Source organism: Ammospiza nelsoni, chromosome 6 (assembly GCF_027579445.1).
Source record: "Ammospiza nelsoni isolate bAmmNel1 chromosome 6, bAmmNel1.pri, whole genome shotgun sequence".
NCBI classification, from domain to species: Eukaryota; Metazoa; Chordata; class Aves; order Passeriformes; family Passerellidae; genus Ammospiza; species Ammospiza nelsoni.
The window spans coordinates 49,700,120-49,719,594 of NC_080638.1; the positions used below are offsets into that span (position 1 = coordinate 49,700,120).

Here is a 19,475-nt window from a genome sequence, read left to right on the forward strand (position 1 = left end):
CCCCAGAAAAATGTGTAATGTCACAATATATTAAAGTCCCATGTCATCTCTAACTTCTCTGAATAATGCATGCCTGAACTCTGCTTGTAAAAGGTATTCCCTACCTACTAGTTTATGGTTGGTTTAGGTCCTGCCCTCAGGAATTTTGTAAGTTTTCAGAAGTACGTGGCATATACCAACCAAACCATTACAAAATGTGGACATACCAGCTCTTCAAAGAATTCTTTGGCAAAGAGTTCTGGCTACTGCTGTAAGAGACAATAAAATGTTTCTATAAATACATTAGCAGTAAGAAGCTAAAGATAATCTCCATCCTTTATTGGAGGCAAGAAGGAAGATTGTGACAATGGATGAGGAAGACCCTGAGATTCTCAGTGCCTTCTTTGCCTCAGTTGTCAATAAAAAGGCCAATTGTTCACAGGGTACCCAGACACCTGAGCTGCAAGACAGGCACAGGGGGAAGGATGAAAACCTCATAAACCAAGGGGTAATGGTCAGTAACCTCTTGCACCACTTAGACACACACAAGGGTACTGAGGGAGCTGGTGGAAGAGCTCACCAAACCACTTTCGATCCTTTATCAGCAGTCTGGCTCACCAGGGAGGTCCCAGATAAATGGAGGTTGGCAATTGGGCTGCCCATCTACAGGAAAGGCCAGAAGGAGGATCTGGGGCATTACAGGACACAGCCTGACCTCAGTGCCAGGGAAGGTTATGGAGCGGATCCTTGTGAGTGCTATGACACAGCACGCAGAGGACAACTGGGTGATCAGGCCCAGCCAGCACAGGTTTATGAAAGGCAGGTGCTACTTGTACTGACCTGACCTCCTTCTCTGACAAGGTGACCAGCTGAGTGAGGGAATGAGGAATGGCTGTGGATGTTGTGTACCTGGACTTCAGTAAAGCCTTTGATACTGTCTCTCAAAGCATCCAGCCAAAACAACCACCTGCAATACTACAGGCCTGGTGGAAAAGGAGCTGGGGGTGCCCTCTGACAGCAGCTGAACAGGAGCCAGCTGTGCCCAGGGGGCCAGGAAGGCCAATGGCATCCTGGCCTGTGCCAGCAATGGTGTGGCCAGCAGGCCCAGGGCAGGGATTATCCCCATGATTGTCAGCACTGGTGAGACCACACCTCAAATCCTGTGTTCATGACAAGAAAGACTTGCTTGAGTCTTTGCTGGAGAAAGTCCAGAGAAGGGAAGACAGCTAGAGAAGGGTCCAGATAGTCAGTCATATGAAGAGTGGCTCAGGGAGCTGAAGTTTTTTTAGCCTGGAGAAAAGAAGGCTGAAAGGGGGACCTTGTCACTCTCTACAACTCTCTAAAGGGAGGAAGGAAGGCGTAGTCAGGTGGGGGTCAGTTTCTTATCCCAAGTTACAAGTGATAGAAGAAGAAATATGGCTTCAAGTTGTGCTGGGGAGGGGCTTAAAGTGGGCAGATGGGGAAGGAGGTGGTTAAATTGAGTATTAGGAAATAATTCTTCATGGAAAGGGTTGTTAAACATGGGAACAGGCCACCCAGGGAAGTGGTTGAGTCACCACCCCTGGTGGAATTTTGAAGATATGGGGATGTAGACAGGGTTGGACTTGACTGCTCTGGATTAAAGGCTAGAGTTGATCTTAAGGGTTGATCTTCCAACCTAGATTCTATGTTTCTATGACAGTCATGTTTATTATTCAATATTTTGTCATACTTATTCCTAGAACTACAAATTCTGCAGTTTCAAAAAACTTGAAGTTGATCTAACTAGTCTGCACTCCAGATGCTTGCATCTTTTTGAAAAAATTGAATGTCACATTTCTCACTTCCTATTAGTGTGGTATGGAGACAGTTTAACTGACAGTTGCACCAGTGTGGAAAGCTTAACATTTTTCTTCTTGAGACAGCTAAAAGCTCTTGCATGTATACTAAACTATCAGGGTAATTTGTTGTTACTTACTCTTTGACTACTTTTTCCCCCCCTGAATACTATTCTATTGTTCAACTTGGAATAGTGGTTTAAGCTCAGCCACTGCAAAGGAAACCCATGTGCAATAGACTGAGCTTTTCTGTTTTGCCATTGCCCCCCTTGAACACTTCTTTTACACTTTGAACATCTACTGGTCCCTCAGGCTCTTTGAAATGATTTATTTTAAAAAGAATATATTATTTTGTGACATTTCCCTCAAAGTTCTCCTTGTCCTTTCTTATCACAATTTTAATGTTGTGGAATTGTTCTTTTTGGCAAGGGGACATTCCCTGAGCTGATAATTACTTCAATTTCTGAAATTTTTCTTCTTAATTATAGTTTAGCTTTCTGTGTGAATATATACTTCCCCCCCCCCCCCCTTTTAAAGTTGAAGTTTCTTGGATTTACTTCCAAATGCATTGCTGTACATTTTTACAGGAATGAAAGCCACAAGATCTGGTTTTGTCAGAGAACTATCTGTCACCTAGGAAAATCTGCAGTGCCTTTAGTCTGATGTAGATTACAAATATGTGTAAGCATCTGAAGAAAGCATCCTGTGCCTACATCAGGGGATTTGCTATGAATCCCCTGATGTAGGCAAGTTTACTACACCTAATTTTGTGTTTGGGAAACTCTAAATTTATGTTTTCTTATTGCCTTATTTGAATGCCATAGATTTGAGCTTTTCTTCACTGTGATTTTAATTTGGAAGTGGGTTCCTCTACAAGAAGCTTCTAAACAATTTTTTTGTTTCTCTGTCCTATTTATTAAAACTCAAAAAGGTATGATATAGATGGCCTGTATTTTATTTATGGAATAACAGGAACTTCAGCTAAAGTGTGCCAAGACTGATAACAGAGCTATTAGAGGGAGTCAAGAGAGAGCTTTTTAGAAGAGTGATGAGACACACAGGAGCTACACACTTGATAGAGTAGAAGCAACACACTTTCTAAAAGTTTTGAAATAAACATCTTTGCATGAGATGAATGTCTAGCCTTCCCAAAAGGTTCTCTGCCTAGCAGACATAACCTACTATTAATTGCTCAGGCTGAAGGCAGAGGGCTTTCTGAAACTCATTACTGGCATTACTGTGCCGATCTAATGTATACGAGCAGTAAATTAATAATTATTTGTTGACACTACTCAAAAAAACCTGCCTGAACCACTTAATTCTTAACTCTGAATTATAGAAGTAAAATAGCAATATTTGAAATTTTTTAATGTCATGTTTATTAATTCTTGTTGTTCTCCCATAGTACATTTGTCTGCATATTTCAAGGCTGTACAAAGACTTGTGTAAGTGCTTAATACCTATTAACAGACTAACCCACTTTAGTCAAGAATTGACCCCTCCTGCAACCAGAGATCAGATATATACCAGGAACATGAGCAAAGAAATAAAATAATGATTGATGTTGTAAAAACCAGAAGAAAAAAATAGATAGGAAAGAAAACAAGGAAATAAAATAAGCATGTTCATTATGAATGTGACTGGTTATTGTGCCTCTTAATAGTGAAAACAGCTCTTTATAATATTGCGGCTATACTAACCATGAAGCAGATGAGAAGAAGAGTACCAATGCTGTATTACCAGACAGTCTGGGAACAGAAGGGGTTATATCAAGAGACGTGGCAAGTACCACTGGTAGGGTATGGGTGTTATTGGTGGGGTGCCTGATCCTACAAACAATACTGGAGTGGCGCTTGCTGCCATGGGTAATCTCCCAGGCACAGACAGTAATGGTACAGACTCTGGCACACAGGGGGACATGGCTTGTGCTCCCTGCTGCCTGGGGACTTCTAGGAGCTACTTTAGGTGCAGGCATGTGCTAGAAGTAGTCTTCTGGCTGCTCTGAGCATGCTTATTTGATTCGCAATGGTTGGCTTCAGGGCGCCCAAGTGCAGAGATCAGATCTATCTCTTTTATTCTTAGATCAAATTCTTAGAACCTCTAAGGTTTGCCCTGGAATGAGTCTGGACTATTGATTACACAGAAAGAGTAGGCAGAGCAGTATGGATCTGCAGGGAGGAAAAAACCCTTCTTTGAGACCCTTTTGCAGCAGCCAAGCTGGGACAACAGCTGACAGGCAAGGGTGTAATAGACTCACTGGACAACAATGGTACTAGGGAAGGTAATAAGCATTATGCATGTTAAGGTTTATGCTAGCTATGAACTTCATGTTGGTAGGAAAATTGACACAAATAGTAAAGTGACATAACTTGTACCTATTTGTCAGTCAACATAAAAAATAGGAGAGAAGGCAGCCATGAGGGAAGAAGCAGATGTACACAACCCTCTCCACCCACATGCTCCTCATCTTCCCTGCTAGAAGATGTATCTATGCTGTCAGTATCACACAGGCCTATTTTGTCCCAGAGCTAATGACAGTTCTGCATGAATGCAACCTTCTTTAAAAAAAAAAAAAAAAAAGAAGCAAGGCCCAAACAAACATGCAAGTATGGTAACTTAAATGGATGAAGAGTCTCAGCTACAAAAAACAGCGAATAACATCAGTTAAGAGGTGGAGAGCCCCTCTGTAGCCATGCCATACTCATCAGGTCTAATACTTTATCTAGGAGTGGTCATCACCACATACCTAATTTGTACATTAACTTAATTTCTCTTCAGAGGGTTCACAATTTTTCCCATGAAGAGTATAGTGTTTTCCATATTTATGACCATTAGGAAGGGCCTGTTGAATCTAACGGTAATTGGAACGGACATGGGCACTATTTCCATGCCTGTGGCAGCTGCTGCTTCGGTGCCAGTCTCATCCACCTTTACCACAGCCTTATGAATAGCCTGTGAAGAAACACACATTTGACAAGTCAAGGGAGTACAAAACTGGTCATCTAAATAAGAATGAGAGTTAAAGGTGCCTGAAGAAATTACTGATAAGAAAGTGTCAGATGGACACATGTGAGTCCACTGCTTAAAGATAGCAAAGTTAGGGGGGGAAAAAATCAGCAAACTACATGCAGCACAGCTTTCTAGCCCCCAAGAGGAAAAGTTACTCTCCAGGAAAAGTTACTCTGGAGGGGCATGTCCCTGCTAGTGAAAACATTTGCTTTGTTTCCTTTTTTATTATTTGCATAGGCTCATGGAGATCTGTACAGCTACACCAAATGTTAAGAGAGTAAGACCATATTTAACTGTGTATTAGAAGTTCACACAGTTGAAAAAATAACATGAATAAAAACCTTAAATTATGTTTCCTATCTTCCTTCATGTTTTGGGAAAAATGGGAGCAAAGATGAATGGCCACAAACGGAGGGTTAAAGCACAGAAACACAAAAGTTTGACCTTGTGAAATCAACACACTGACAGATCCTGATTTGCTAATGTCCACTTGAGGCCATGAGGGCAGTTGTTTTCTTCATTATACAATTAAGTTTGCCCTGATTGTGAGCTTTAAACTCTAGGTTAATTGAAGCATGATCTATCTGTAGCTTTTACCAGAGCCTAGCAATAATTGTTAATATGCTTGAAGCCAAATGTTTGTAATAATTGCATTTTCATTTCTCCCAAACAGTTTAAAAGCAAGCAGTGTGTTTTTCCTCTTCCCTCGCCTCCATAAAATATGAGCAGTGATACATCCTACAGCTCCCTACTTGCCCACAAGCAGGCTAAAGAAGGCAGACACAAACAGAAGCACCCAGTGGTGACTGTAACAACATGCTGCAAGAGGGTACCAGGGTGTGGATAGATAATGATTTGGTCATGTGTGTTTTATAAAGTTGCTCCATGCAGGTCAAAATAGCCTTCTAAATTAAAAAATTACAGACTAGTAACTTGCTCCAACCCAATTGCTCATACAGTGCAAGCAACATGGATAAAATACTCTGCGTGCCATCAGCTGCCTTTTTATGGAAGCAAAGCCTCTTTACATGAGTTTTGCACCATGAATAGCTGTGCAGAAAGTGATGCAAGTATCAGTAACCATGGGCCCATAAAACAAAAAGCAGTATGACTTACCTGGGAAATCCTGTGCTGAGGCTGCCCAGTGATCCCAGAGAGGTCAGCCTTATCAGTGAATAGATCCATGATGCCCATTTTATATAAGATATCTTTTAGGTTATACGTCCCATAAAGCGTGAATTTTGGAAGATACAAATTTACTGAGCTGCCAGGAAAGAAGTACAAGAATACAGTGAAACATTTGATCAGTTATCACAGAACAACACAGACTGATAAGAGGAAAACTGATTTTGCTTTCTCCCTAAAGACATTTTGCCTGTAGCCTCCCTCTAGTCTACATAGGAGATGAAAATTTTCTGAAGTCAGTGATCTCTTCTGCAATCAGCTGGAAGCACCTTAATCATGAGCCATTACTGAGGAGGCACCTTGTGAAAAAGAGACTCCTTTAGGTGTCTCAAGCTGAGCACAAAAAAAATCCAACACATTCAAGTTCACAGAATGTTACTTTTGGAGAAAAAACTGGCCTTGTGTATTTGTCATATAAAACAGGACAGACAAAATGGAATTATATCCACTAAAGAAGCAGGACAACAGTAAGTAGTGATAGAAGGCATGGCAAAATAAAAGACAAAAGCAAATTTACAGAATACAGTTAGCCAATAGATAATTTCTTTCCTGTGTCAACCTCAGTGTCTGACTTACTCAGTTTTAAGTGCCTAGATTGCTGCTTTACATAAATTAACCAAAGCTCTATGTTTCTGACTCATTTATCCTTGTTTTTCCCCGTTTTTCTCCTAAGTATCTAACAATTACTTTTCAAAGGTTAAGCCCAACATTTATGGCTGGAAGCAGCATAATGAGACAGAGGTTAGTGATAGCACTGACATTATGTACTATTACCTGCTGAGAAACCAGGGCAGCTCTCCAGGGCTTTAGGTCAGGGAGATGTGGAGCACTTAATGAAGCTAATCAAAGAGAAAGTCATCCAATGGGCAGGGGGGAAGGAAAAGCCCATACCTCCAGCATTGCACAGCATCTAATGCCAGCTCTGGCTGTATCCAAAAACAAGAGTGCTGTGGATTGATAACAGGTTGCTTGACCTCTTACTTCTCCCTGATTTCAGTCAATGCTGATTGCTGCCATGAATGAGGGTGCAGCTATCACTGAATCCTCTGCCTTACTGTTACCTAAAGGCACTCCTTCACAAGCCCCCACTTGCTTCCAGTACAGAGCAAAGGGAAAGCCACAGACACACAGGAGCAATGCAACCAGGAGTGGAGCAGTGGGATACATTTTCCAGGAGTGAAAGTGAGGTTTTCTCTTTAGTTCAGCCATTTAAAAGGTCTCAGCTGTCTGTACTGGTGACACTTCAGCACTGTTCTGTCAGCCACCAGAAATGAAAGATGTCCTTCACAACACTTCTGCCACTAATATCAACATCAGTTTGCAGACAGAGAAGTAGGTCACAGCCTTTACATGATTCCATATAATACTTTCATTTATTAAGACCTCCCAGAGACTCCAAATAATAGCTGGTACAATCAATTGTATTAAAGATTAAAGGGGAAAGGAAGAATTTGTGTCATTATTTTGTAGGAGAGAATGGTTATGATGAAAAATGGGGAGCAGCATGAAACAGACTTGTCTTTGACTGTCATTCTTTTTCATATTGTAAGATGGAGAGAGGAAATATAAATTCCCCCAATTGTATTTAGCATTCATCTTGATAATTGTAAAGGCAATTGTTTCTTTGACAAAAATTATACCTAAGTATCTTGAGTCACCATCTTTTTGTCCTATAATCACAAACCACATAGCTACTCCCAGAAGTTTCAAAACTGTAGAGGTGCACAGAGAATTACATTGTTTTTGCTGGGTTTCTTTTTTTTTCTTTTTTTTTCTTTTTTTCTTTTTTTTTTTTTTTGTTTGGTTTGGTTTCTTTTTATTGTTGTTGTTTTGGTGGGGTTTTGTTTGTTTCTTTTGTTTGGCTTTGGTTTTTTTCACATATTGAGCTTTGCCTTCACAGTTGCTAAATGGAAGTTGTTATTTCAGCATTAACTGCACAATTGCTGTTAATTTTAATAGGCAGAAATTAAGAAAGAGACAAGAAAAGAGGCTGAAGTTGTAGGAATACACTTGTAAATAGAAGGCAGAAAACTTCCCCCCAAAAAAGTGAGAAGGGGTCTAAGTCAAAAAGGGCCTATTAAGAGCTGAAGATGGGAAACAAAATGCAGAAATAACAAAAATCCTAATCTGTGAAGGTTTTCAGTGTGTGCAGTCCTGAATGTGAGAACACATGGACACTAAATCAGCCAGATCCAACTTAGGTCAGGAAATTTCTTCTACTGCATAAAGCAGAACTAAAAATTAAATATTGATTTTGTATCATACCCCAGCACATTTGTTTCCTTGGCTACCATCTGAACCAAGAACTGCAGAATTTTACCTTTTTGTGACTAATGACGACCATCTTGACAAATGTTCACAAGACAATCTTTTCTCCAGCTTCCTCATTCTTCCTCTATCAGGCAGAATAAAAAACGCTGAAGCACCTCCTTTGTAATCCATTTGCACCACAGTGGAAGAGAGCTGCTCATCATAGCCATGCTTGAACAGGCCCATTCCAAACATCATTGGGACTTCAACAACCTTGGTCCCATCCACAAAAAATTTGCTCATTTTGGTGTATTTTGGATCGAAAGGTTTTTCCCATTCAGCTTGAAATATAAGAGACAGAGTTACAGGATATTTTTAAGGACATGAAACCATAGGACATATTATCATAGGACACATTCTTAGATGACAGAAACTGGTACAGATGGATCAGCTTCAAAGACAAACCAATTTGCAATGATCACGATCTTACTAAATACTCAGAATAATTCAATAGCAACACATGGTTGGTAAAACATGATGTAAAAGTCTCCCTCAGATCTTACAGCAGGCTGCAAAATCCTTCATTTAGATGAGTTATCAAGGGTTCTAACTTGCACTTTTCCTGCATGATGACAGTCTTGAGGAGCCTGTAAAGTCCTCATATAATGCAGCCTTTTTCTAAGCTCAAAAGAAGATTCTCTCATTTTCTTATTCCCAAACCAAAACAGGCTTGTAAAAGGTGACACAAGGGATGAATTCTCCAGAGAAATTAAGGGATTTGGGTTACTTGCAGAGAGGTGTTGGTACCTCACATTAGCTGATGATGTCATAAGGAGCTTAATTTTACCAGACTGCTGATCTAGGAAACAAAACAGCAACAGCAGAAAACTTTTCCACTGTCATCTTCACCATATTAAATTTTCAAAGGTTTCTCACTTAGTCATGGTGAAACAAACTATCCACATTGAAACTCTGAAAGGTTCTTATCCTCAGTGGAGAGGAGTTTCAAAACCAAATTCCAGGTATCCACATCATACCTTTCAGAGGCTGAGCAAACTTTTTTAAAAAGTGGGAAATTGTGGAGTTTTGGAAAGTCTTTTTGTTGTTTTTATTTTAATTTTTAAGAAATCTTGTTGCCGTGTAGTAAATTTTGCCTTCTAGAGCAAAACTAACATTTTATGTATGGGCAAAAGTAGAGCTGTGACACTAAGTAAAATGAGTGGCATCAGGAAAACCATGAAACAAGATGCAACCCCTGTTGACTTCTGATTTCTACTTGAACACTGATTACTAGGCAACTTGTTACAAATTAAATAATTATTTTCTGCTGTTTCCACCATCTGACACAGCCTGCACTACTAAGTAGCTTTTGAAAAAGTGAGATGAGATTTCTTCAGTGCATGTCTTGGTCTCTGAAAGCATAAATTGACAACTGCAATGCTCTGAATAGGGAAAAGTTGCTACTTTTATACATTTCATATACTTTATGTACTTCATTAATAGTGACTTCTATCATCAGATATATAACACCCAGAACTTTTACATTATTATGCTTAAGGGGACAAAAAAAGCATAATGAATCACAAAAACATGACTGACACCAGTCCTGAAAAACTTAAACATTTATCTAGCGCTCAACTCAGGGAAGACCAACTGATTTCAAGAAGAATTTTGCTTGAAACCTGTCTAGGATGTTAGGACCACTACTCTGGGCTTCAGGAGTGCAAACTTTGGCCTCTTCAGAGATCTGCTTGGGATAAGGCCATGGAGGCAAGTGGGCCCCAGGAAAGCTGGTTTGTCACAACAATCTCATGCAGCTCTAGAGGCTGGGGGCAGAGTGGCTGGAAAGTGGCCCAGTGGAAAAGGACCTGAAGGTGCTGATTAACAGCAGCTGAACATGAGGCAGCTGTGCCCAGGGGGCCAGGAAGGCCAATGGCATCCTGGCCTGTGTCAGCTATGGTGTGGCCAGCAGGACCAGGACAGGGATTGTCCCCATGATTGTCAGCACTGGTGAGGCCACACCTCCAGCTCTGTTTGAGGCCCAGTTTTGGGAGCCTCACAGTGATTGAAGTACTGGAGCATTGAGGGCAACAGAGCTGAGGAAGGCTCTAGAGAGTCAGTCATGTGAGGAGCACCTGAGGGAACTGGGGATTTTTAGGCTGGAGAAAAGGAGGCTGTGGGGGGGAGCCTCATTGCTCTCTACACCTGCCAGAAAGGAGGATGTAGCCAGGTCAGGGTCAGTCTCTTCTCCCAGGCAACAAATGATAGGACAAGAGGAAATGGCCTCAAGATCATTCAGGGGTGGATCAGGTTGGACATCAGGAAATTTTTTTTTTCACTGAAGAGGTTGTCAAACATTTTAAAAAGCTGCTCAGGGATATGCTAGATTCATGATCACTGGAAATGTGCAAGAAATGACTGGCCTTGGCACTTAGTGCAAATAATTTATTTGATATGGTGGTGTTCAGTCTAAGGCTGAACTCAAAGATATTGGGGGTCTTTTCCCACCTTAATGGCTCTGTGATTCTCTTGATATTCAAGGATGACCTCCACCAAGCACAGGAGTGATCCATCCTAACAAAGGAGTCAGGTAAAAATTCCAGGAGGCCTGTGCAGATGAACAAGGAGCTCTTTGGTGAACACAAACACAAACAGGTAGCCTACAGAAGGTGGAAGCAAGTACAGGTAACCTGGGCAGTATAAAAGGAGATTTTCTGAGCTTCCAAGGAATAGATTAGGAAAGTTAAAGGTGTGATAGAATTAAATCTGGCCAGGGACATTAAGGGCAACAAGAAACACTTCTATAGGTATGACAATGATAAAAGGAAGACTAGGGAAAATATGAACTCCCTCCAGAAGAAAATGGGAAGCCTGGTTACCCAGAACATGGCTGAGGTACTCAATGACATTTTTCCCCCTCAATCTTTACTGGCAAGTGCAGGGACTGGGTGAATGAAAGTAGTCCACTGTAGAAGAAGGTCAGGTTCAAGAACATGTGAAGAACCTGAAGATGAACATCTCCATGGGACCTGCAGATCATGAGGGATATAGATGGAACAGCAATACCACTATCCATCATATTTGAGAAATTATGGCAGTCCAGGGAAATTTCCACTGACTGAAAAATATAAATGAGAGCTCTCATTTTTAAAAATGAAGAAAATAAAAGAAAGACCCAGGAAACTACCAGTCTTTCTCACCTCTTTGAGTGGCAAGATATGGAGCAGATCCTCCTGGAAACTGTGCTATGACACATGGAAAATTAGGAAGTGATTGGTGACTGACAACATGACTTCACTAAGGGTAAACTGTGGTAAAGGAAGATCAACAGATATCATCTACCTGGAGCTGCACAAAGAATTTCACACTGTCCCACATGACATCCTTGACTCTAAACTGGAGAGATGAGTGTGAGAAGTGGCCCGCTGAATGGATCAGGAATTGTCTGGATGTTTCCATTTGAAGGCTTGCAGTCAATGGCTGGTTGACCAAGAGGAGATCAGGGATGACCAGTGCTCTTCAGAGGTTGGTATTAGGACCAGTGCTGCTCAATATCTTTGTTGGTAAAGTGAATGGTGGAATTGAGTGCACCCTCTTTGAGTGCAAGTTTCCAGTGACACCAAGATGGTGTGGTTCTGTTGACATGCTGTAAGGAAAGGATAACCTCCAGAGCTAAGGGATGCTACCCAGACAGAGAGGGTGCCATGCAGGGAAAGTGAGACAGGCTTGAGAGGTGGCCCCATTAGAACATCATGAAGTTCAACAATGCCAAGTGCAAGGTCCTGCATGTGGGTTGGGGCGACCCCAAGTATAAATACAAGCTGGGAAAATAATGGATTGAGTTGAAAGCAGACCTGAAAAGAAGGACTTGGTCCTGTCGGTTGATGAGAATCTCAGCATGCCCCAGCAATGTGTGCTTGCAGCCCAGAAAGCTAAAAACCTATTGAATTGCATAAAAAAGGTGTGGCCAGCTCCACTTCTGCTTCACTCTGGCAAGATCCCGCCTGGAGTACTGCATTCAGCTCTGGGGTCTCCAATAAAAGAAGGAAATTGATCTGTTGGAGTTACTCCAGATGAGGGTCATGAAAATGATCAAGAGGTCTGGAGCAGCTCTCCTATCAAGACAGGCTGAGAGAGCTGGGGTTGTTCAGCATGGGAAGAGAAGGATCCAGGAAAATCTTAAAGTCCCTTCCAGTACCTAAAGGGGGGAAGTACCTACAGAGGAAAAGTACCTATAGAGGAGGGAAGACTTTTTATACAGGCAGATAGTGATAGGACAAAGGGGAATGACTTTAAATGGAAAGAGGACAAATTTAAATTTAGATTAGATATAAGGAAGAAATCCTTCACTGTGTGGGTTGTCAGGCTGGAATAGAGAAATTGTAGATGCCCCATCTACAGTGATCAAGGCTAGGTTGGACAGTTCTTTGAGCACTCTGGTATAGTGGAAGGTGTCCCTGCCCATCGCAGGGGGATCAGAATATAAATGATCATTAAGGTCTCAAGCCATGACTATCAGTAAACACAGAGATTAGACAGAGATGATATTCACTAATACTTTCCTCTTATTTCAAAGGCACTTTTATTCCTAGTTCTCACTTCTATCTTAGGGGATACCTTCTAGGCACCTTTTTTATGTGCTTCACAGCGCTCAAGCAGTAAAATGAAATTCAAAGTATCCTTTGTCATTATGATCTTTACTAAGGCATGAAAAAGGATTGGTGTAACATAGTGGAATGACATATCCTGTAGGTCAGAGCCAGGAAAATATTCCCAGACTTTTGTTCTTGAAGAAGGAATTCTGTACTATGCTACACCACAAAAAAAGTGTCACCAGTAATGTGCAGGGAAGTTTGTAATGCACAAAAAGAGGAAAAGCGCCTGAAAGTATGCACTGGTTACACAGCTAAGTGAGGTTTAGAAATCCTCTCAAGACTAATCCCAGCTCTACATAATTAACCTACTCTTGATCTCAAGACTAAAAAAATGTTATTATAATTTTGTGATTAATGCTATTCTTTAATCCATTTGCTTTAAAATTGGTGAGATAAAACTGAAACTCCATCACCTTTAGAGGAGCTAGGAAATCTTTTCAGTAGTAAACTGAATATCTCTTTAAAAAAAACTAACAATCCTTACTGTTAGAACATGTAAAAAATAACTGTAATACAAAGTCATCTTTAATATAAGGTTTCTTGGGCTTTTTGCCCCCATTTTGCTACTAAATCCATTGCTCATTTTTCAAACACCTTTCAGTAAAAGAAAAATTGACAGGTTTTTTTGCCTGTTTTGAAAGATGTACCTGATGCTTAATAGAAGTCTAAATGAAAACATTATTTGAGATAAACAAGTAGGTTTTCAAGAGAACTAAGAAATATCAGTCATCTGTATTTCAATTAGCTCCATTTAGTTGTGCCAAATCTTCAGACATTAATACAAGGAGCAGAGACGTAGATGGAAAGCAAAACAAAACAGAAATATAGTTCTTAATTATTTTCAGGGGAAGCCTCACATTGCAAAGTGCAAGCATCCAGGTTCTAAAAATATAGCTTTTCTTTTAAAAATTTATCTAATATGCCACCTCCATTTCAATTAAAAAGCTTGATGATATTTTTATCAGATAAATTACATAATATTATTTTTCTGACTACAAATACTTTGCTTTCAGCATATAATCTGTAAGAAAGAGAAAGTTTGAAATAAGATGCAATATCTGTTATTAGACCACTGATTGAGCCTTACAGCCTTGATCCTCTTCTTCTCATTAGATCAGAAGTCTGAAAAGCTCTGGGAACATCTGAAGACTGTATCTAAGCAGACTGCACAAGTTAATTAAGAAAAACAAGCTTATTGTCAATAGGCTTGTATTTGATACTGGTGGGTCCATCTCTCCACTGGAAAATATTAGAATCTGCAAATCAAAAAAAAAAGGTTGAAACCTGTGCCTCTAGACACACCAGGACTACAGACAAGCTATCCGCAAAGGCATAGTTAGTAAAAAAATAAGGAGACCATGAGTGTGAAACTAAAGCTATTGTAGCTTGTTTAGTTATCAATACATAAGCATACACAGTAACAGCAAAGCTGTTGTCTAAACATATTCTGTTTGATGAGATGCTAATTTTTCCTTTAATAGCATTATTTGCATTTAACTCTGAACTTGCTGAACAAAAAAACCAGCTGGATTGAAATTCGCAGAAATGGATCTCAGCCAAGTGCTTGAATCATAGTAGACTGTATAGGATTAGACGCTTACTACCTAGAGGTTCCTTCCTCAACATGTATTTCACTTAATTTTCTGAAGGAAAGAAGTTTATATATATTAAAATATATGGGAAAGTTTGCCATACATTTTGCTAAGAGTTATCAGTGTCAAGTAGAACATAATTTCCAATAGCTTTGTTTCTAATTAAATACAAGTGAGGACCAAAAGGGAAAGATATGAGTCCACCTGCAAAACCATATTGCAAAAAATGATTGAGTTTAAAACTGACCTGAGGAAATAATTTATGGAGTAGAAGAACATGATATATATAACTTACCGTTAAAATAAATATAGCTAATAAGGAGAATTTCAGTAAGTGGATCTAGGTTATTTATGAGGTCCCTGATTTTTCCATTCGTTCTTCTTGCTACATATTCATTGATCTTTATCTGGGCTTGATTAGCCTGCTTGAAGTTCATAGGATAAGCTTCTCCTTCATAGAAGTTTCTGAGATTACTTAAAAATCTTTCTTGTGGCTTCAGTCGATCGAGCACAAACAGAACATTTCCCATATTCAACTGTAGCCCAGCATTCCTTCTGTTTACCACTTGCATGAGTTGACGATAACCTTCATGTATCTCATTTTCAGAAATCTGACGAGGGTTAAAGCAAAGGACCCTAAGAATCTGTGTCAGGGTGTCTGATCTGGCACCCAGAGTCAGCATTGCAAAGGCGGTTGAGATGCTCAAAGGAGAGAAGAAAACGTTTCCGTTGTTTTCACGAGAAGAAATGTCTTTGTAGAAACAACATGCAAATCGACAAACACTGTTCCTTACATTCTGCCATGGCATATTTTGGTTTTCTTGTGCTCTTGGGTTCTGGTTTCTTACCCCTTGTGGATAAGGCTCATAGCAGTAACTGTTGGAAAGGATTCCAACAAGTAAAAAACACAGGGAACCCAACATCTTCATATTTCTCTGATTCTGTAATAGAAGAAAAGTTACATTTGCTTACAAATCTATTCACCTTGTGCTTAGCAATACATCAATCCCTTCACTATACAGAGTTAACTTAGCACCAGTGACTCCAAGATGTTTGAACTGGGGGAAATGAGCTTTCTATTTCAAGGAAGCAGACTCTGGAAAATTGCTCAACCTACTGAAGAGGTTATGAAATAATAAAAATTAAAGTCAAAGAGGGATGAGGTAATTCCAAATACGCCCTCATTAAAGTTAAGCTACAATTCATTTTAAACTGTTTTTTTTTCCCAATATTCTGTATTCAATGTGGCTTTAAGTGATGAAAGAGTCAAAAGCACAGGTTTATAGAGAAGAAAGTAAGGGAGACAGTCAAGGCTAATCAAGGTTAAATTTGGAAATTTAACTGATGAAAAATCAAAGCAGAAGAAAGGCACAATATACCTCTTCTGTGAAAATGAAAACATACATCTTTGAATGTGCTGCATAAAAACCCATATGCAGGCACCTAAGAGAATGTAAATGCACTTGTCTATGAGGAAGTGATGAACATTTGTGGTGATTTCATAAAGCTCGAGCAATTGAGAACAACTAAAAGAAAAAAACAACTTCCACAAAAATAACAATCAGGAAAGAAAGAAATAGCAATCAGGATGTTATCAAAACCCTGAGAATACAGTGCTGCTTACAAAGACAGGGAAAATGAGTAAGTACATAGAGCACCAAAAGGAAATAAGTGTGCCTGCTGCATACAAAGGCATGCTCAGCCCAGTGACTGAATCAAATCACCTAAAAACAAAATTTGAAAAAAAGTAAAAAAAAATAATAATTAGAGAAACTCTAGAGGAATATTGTATTTATCATCAGAAAGAAAGAAAAGGCTGATTTGGCATAGAGGTTTACAATGGTTAAAAGTGAAGATGAGTGAGTAAATTCTGGAGGAACAAAGACACTAAAAAAATACAGATAGAACAGGAAAACCTTTTCCAAAGCATGGAAACCATTCATTCCACATCTATGGCAATACTTTCACCTCTAGAAATTAATACTGTATCACAATTGGTTCAATAACTTCTGTCAATAGAGAGAAGTAAAGATGTGGAATATCCAGAAATCCAAAACATCCTCCTGTGATATGTGATCATTTGATCTACCAAACCTTTTTATAAAACAAAGCTCTCTCTAGGGGAAAAATATCTAAGGTTTTTGACTTGCACTGAGAATACAGCCTCTGTGTTGTAAAAGCTCTGAATCCTTATCAGCTCTCACCATGATCCCACATTTTTGTTCTCCACTTTCCATCATTTGGTTTCTCCAAAACCCAGGGAAATCAGAATGCTGATCTCGGCTTTAGAAATAGATGCTCTAAATACTCCTTAATTCACATGAATATCATGGTCATGGAAATACTACTATGGCTTGGAAGGGCCTGAACCCCTGACAAACCACTTTCAGACAGTGCACTTTCATATCTAGAACATGTTTAAATTCAAGCTCTGATTTGTTTGTGACTTCTCCCACCATCACTCATACACTAATTCTTTTACCCAGTTTCTTTTTTTTTAATGCTCTCTAGATGCTTTAGAGAGCAATCCTTAAGACCCCACTTTCATTTCATTTCACGCCCTACATTTGTTATTATCATCAATGTACTTAATTTAAAACACTTAGAAATGCAGTTTTCCTAAGGAGAGTCATGCTGTATGAATGTGCCAATCTCACAGAGGACTTTTCTATTTTAAAAACCCCAAAATCATAATTAAACAATCCAAGAAATTTTAGGCCAAAACTTGAATATGAACATAATAATTTCTCAGTTGAACATTCAAAACTTTTTCTCCTGAATATAATTTTTGAACATTTTTCCACATTAAAAAAAAACCTCAAAACATTACTTACAGTGAATTCAAAAGGGTCCTGTTGTATACACCAGGTCTGCACAGGTCCTTGCTCAGTTGTTTATGCTGCTGAATACAAAGCAGGGTATCCTCTAGTAAAGGTTAAGATCATCTAAGGGCCATGACTCACACATTATAATTTTAGAGATTAGTATGATGTCGAAACTAGTTTTACTGGACACTTTACTGAATATGTTTTACACGTGACTTATTATTATTCATGACTATCTGATCACTCTGGTTAGATTCAAACCCATTTTCCTCAAACTGAACCTACTTTTTCTTAGTATCAAACACTCATACACATCTCAGTTGCCTGAATCTACTATTTTATGAACAAGTTACAAGAAGCAGCAACTACAGAGAAATATTTTTAACACCATTTGCGTAATTTCCAGAATTTCCACTAGCATTGCTGCCACTAAGACAGGAGGGCAAGACTTGATGCACCAGGACAATCTGAATTTTTGTGATCTACCTTGCTTTGTCTCTGCATATCCATGGCAGGGGCTGATTGTCTCCAGGTGAAGCCAGTGATGATTCTAATAGGTGCAGGGCTTAGAACACTGTTGTGGCACACCAGCAAATGCTGTCAGATGGGTACCTGGCTATCCCCTCCTAGACAGGGAATCCACTGGCAGCAAGAGCTGTGATATTGACTCCCGGGTCACTTGTATGGCCCTGTGCCCAGAGAAGAAGAATGCAGCTGGGATGCCATTGAATGTAGGTGATTGCAGTTACAAGCATGGCCTGGGGACAAGGGGTGGAAGCCAAGGAACATGGGTGTTAAATAGAGCAAGACTTTAGATCAGCTTACTATCTTATAATCTGGGATGTGGGGAGCAATCCCCTCTGATCCTGTGCCAAGTTCAGCTGGGTCACATCAGACAGCCTGGTATCCTGTGCTCAGCTCTACTCCTGGGTGCAGGATGACCAAAGCATCATGGAAGGGAGCTCTGGGGACCACACAGTTCAAACCCTTGTTCAAACCAAGGTCATATACATTGAGTTGCTCAGGATGGTGTCCTGCTGGGTTTGACTCCCTCAACAATGGAGATCCACAAGCTCTCTGGGCAATCTCTCTATTGCAATGTTTGACAAAATGGACACTAGAACAGGTTAACAGGTTTTCTCCACATTTAAGTGGAACTTCTTGAATTTTAATCTATATTCATTGCCTCTTGTCTTGTCACTTAATGCCACTGAGCAGGCACTATCTCTATCTTTATTTGTCTCATCAAAAATTGGGTGATCATACATTGTTGAGACCTACACATGTCTTTTTTCTCTGGACTAAACATTACTAACCTTTACTCTTTTGGCCTCTCCTCACACTGCAATTCTTCAATGACGATTCTGGTACTTTAATGGAGTCATTCTGGTTTATCCATGTCTTCCTTGCATTGTGGAGCCCAGCAATGCTTGAAGCTCTTCGGATGTGCATAGCAGGAATGAGTAGAGAGAAAGGATTTCTTGCAGTGACCTGCTGGCAATGTTCTTCTTAATGCAGCTCAAGTACACAGAATTACAGACTCATAGACTATTGGAATGGTTTGAGTTGGAAGGGTCCTCAAAGATCATCTAGTTCCAAGCCCCCTGCCATGGGCAAGGACACCTTCCACCAGGCCACAGGCAGGTCAAAGCCCCATCCAACCTCACCTTGAACACTTCCAGGGATGGGGTACCCTTAGCTTTTGTGGGTAACCTGTTCCAATGTCTGACCAGTCTCATATGAAGAATTTCTTGCTTATGTCTAATCTGAATCTACTGCCTTTCTGTTTAAAGCCTTGTCCTATCATTACAAGTCTTTGTAAAAAGCCCTTCTGCAGCCTCCTGTAGGACCCTTTTAGGTATTAGAAGGCCACAATAAGGTCACCATGGAGCCTTCTTCAGGCTGAACAACTCCAACTCTTCCAACCTGTCTTGGCAGGAGAGATGTCCAAGTCGTTGATTATCTTTGTGGACAGGTTCTCTTCTGGACAGATCCACATCCAGAGATAGGGACAGATGTGGGCAGGTTCTTTGTGGACAGGTTCTCTTCTGGACAGATCCACAACATAAGAAATTTTGGGGACCCCAGAGCTGGATGCAGCATTCCAGATGGGATCTCACCAGAGCAGAGTAGAGGGGCAGAATCCCCTCCCTCACTCTGCTG

The 19,475-nt window shown here is 40.1% G+C and overlaps 1 protein-coding gene across 1 annotated transcript; it reads right to left on the reverse strand.

Moving 5' to 3' along the window:
* Nucleotides 1-3,175: 3,175 nt before the first annotated feature.
* LOC132075177 (alpha-1-antiproteinase F-like) lies at nt 3,176-17,397 on the reverse strand. Its single transcript, XM_059475387.1, has 5 exons — nt 17,322-17,397; nt 14,783-15,428; nt 8,311-8,581; nt 5,922-6,069; nt 3,176-4,748 (listed from the first exon to the last, which is right to left on the reverse strand). Exons 2-5 carry the CDS (start codon nt 15,414-15,416, stop codon nt 4,560-4,562), a joined length of 1,242 nt encoding a protein of 413 aa, XP_059331370.1. The 5' UTR covers nt 15,417-15,428; nt 17,322-17,397; the 3' UTR covers nt 3,176-4,559.
* Between the last annotated feature and the right edge of the window lie 2,078 nt (nt 17,398-19,475).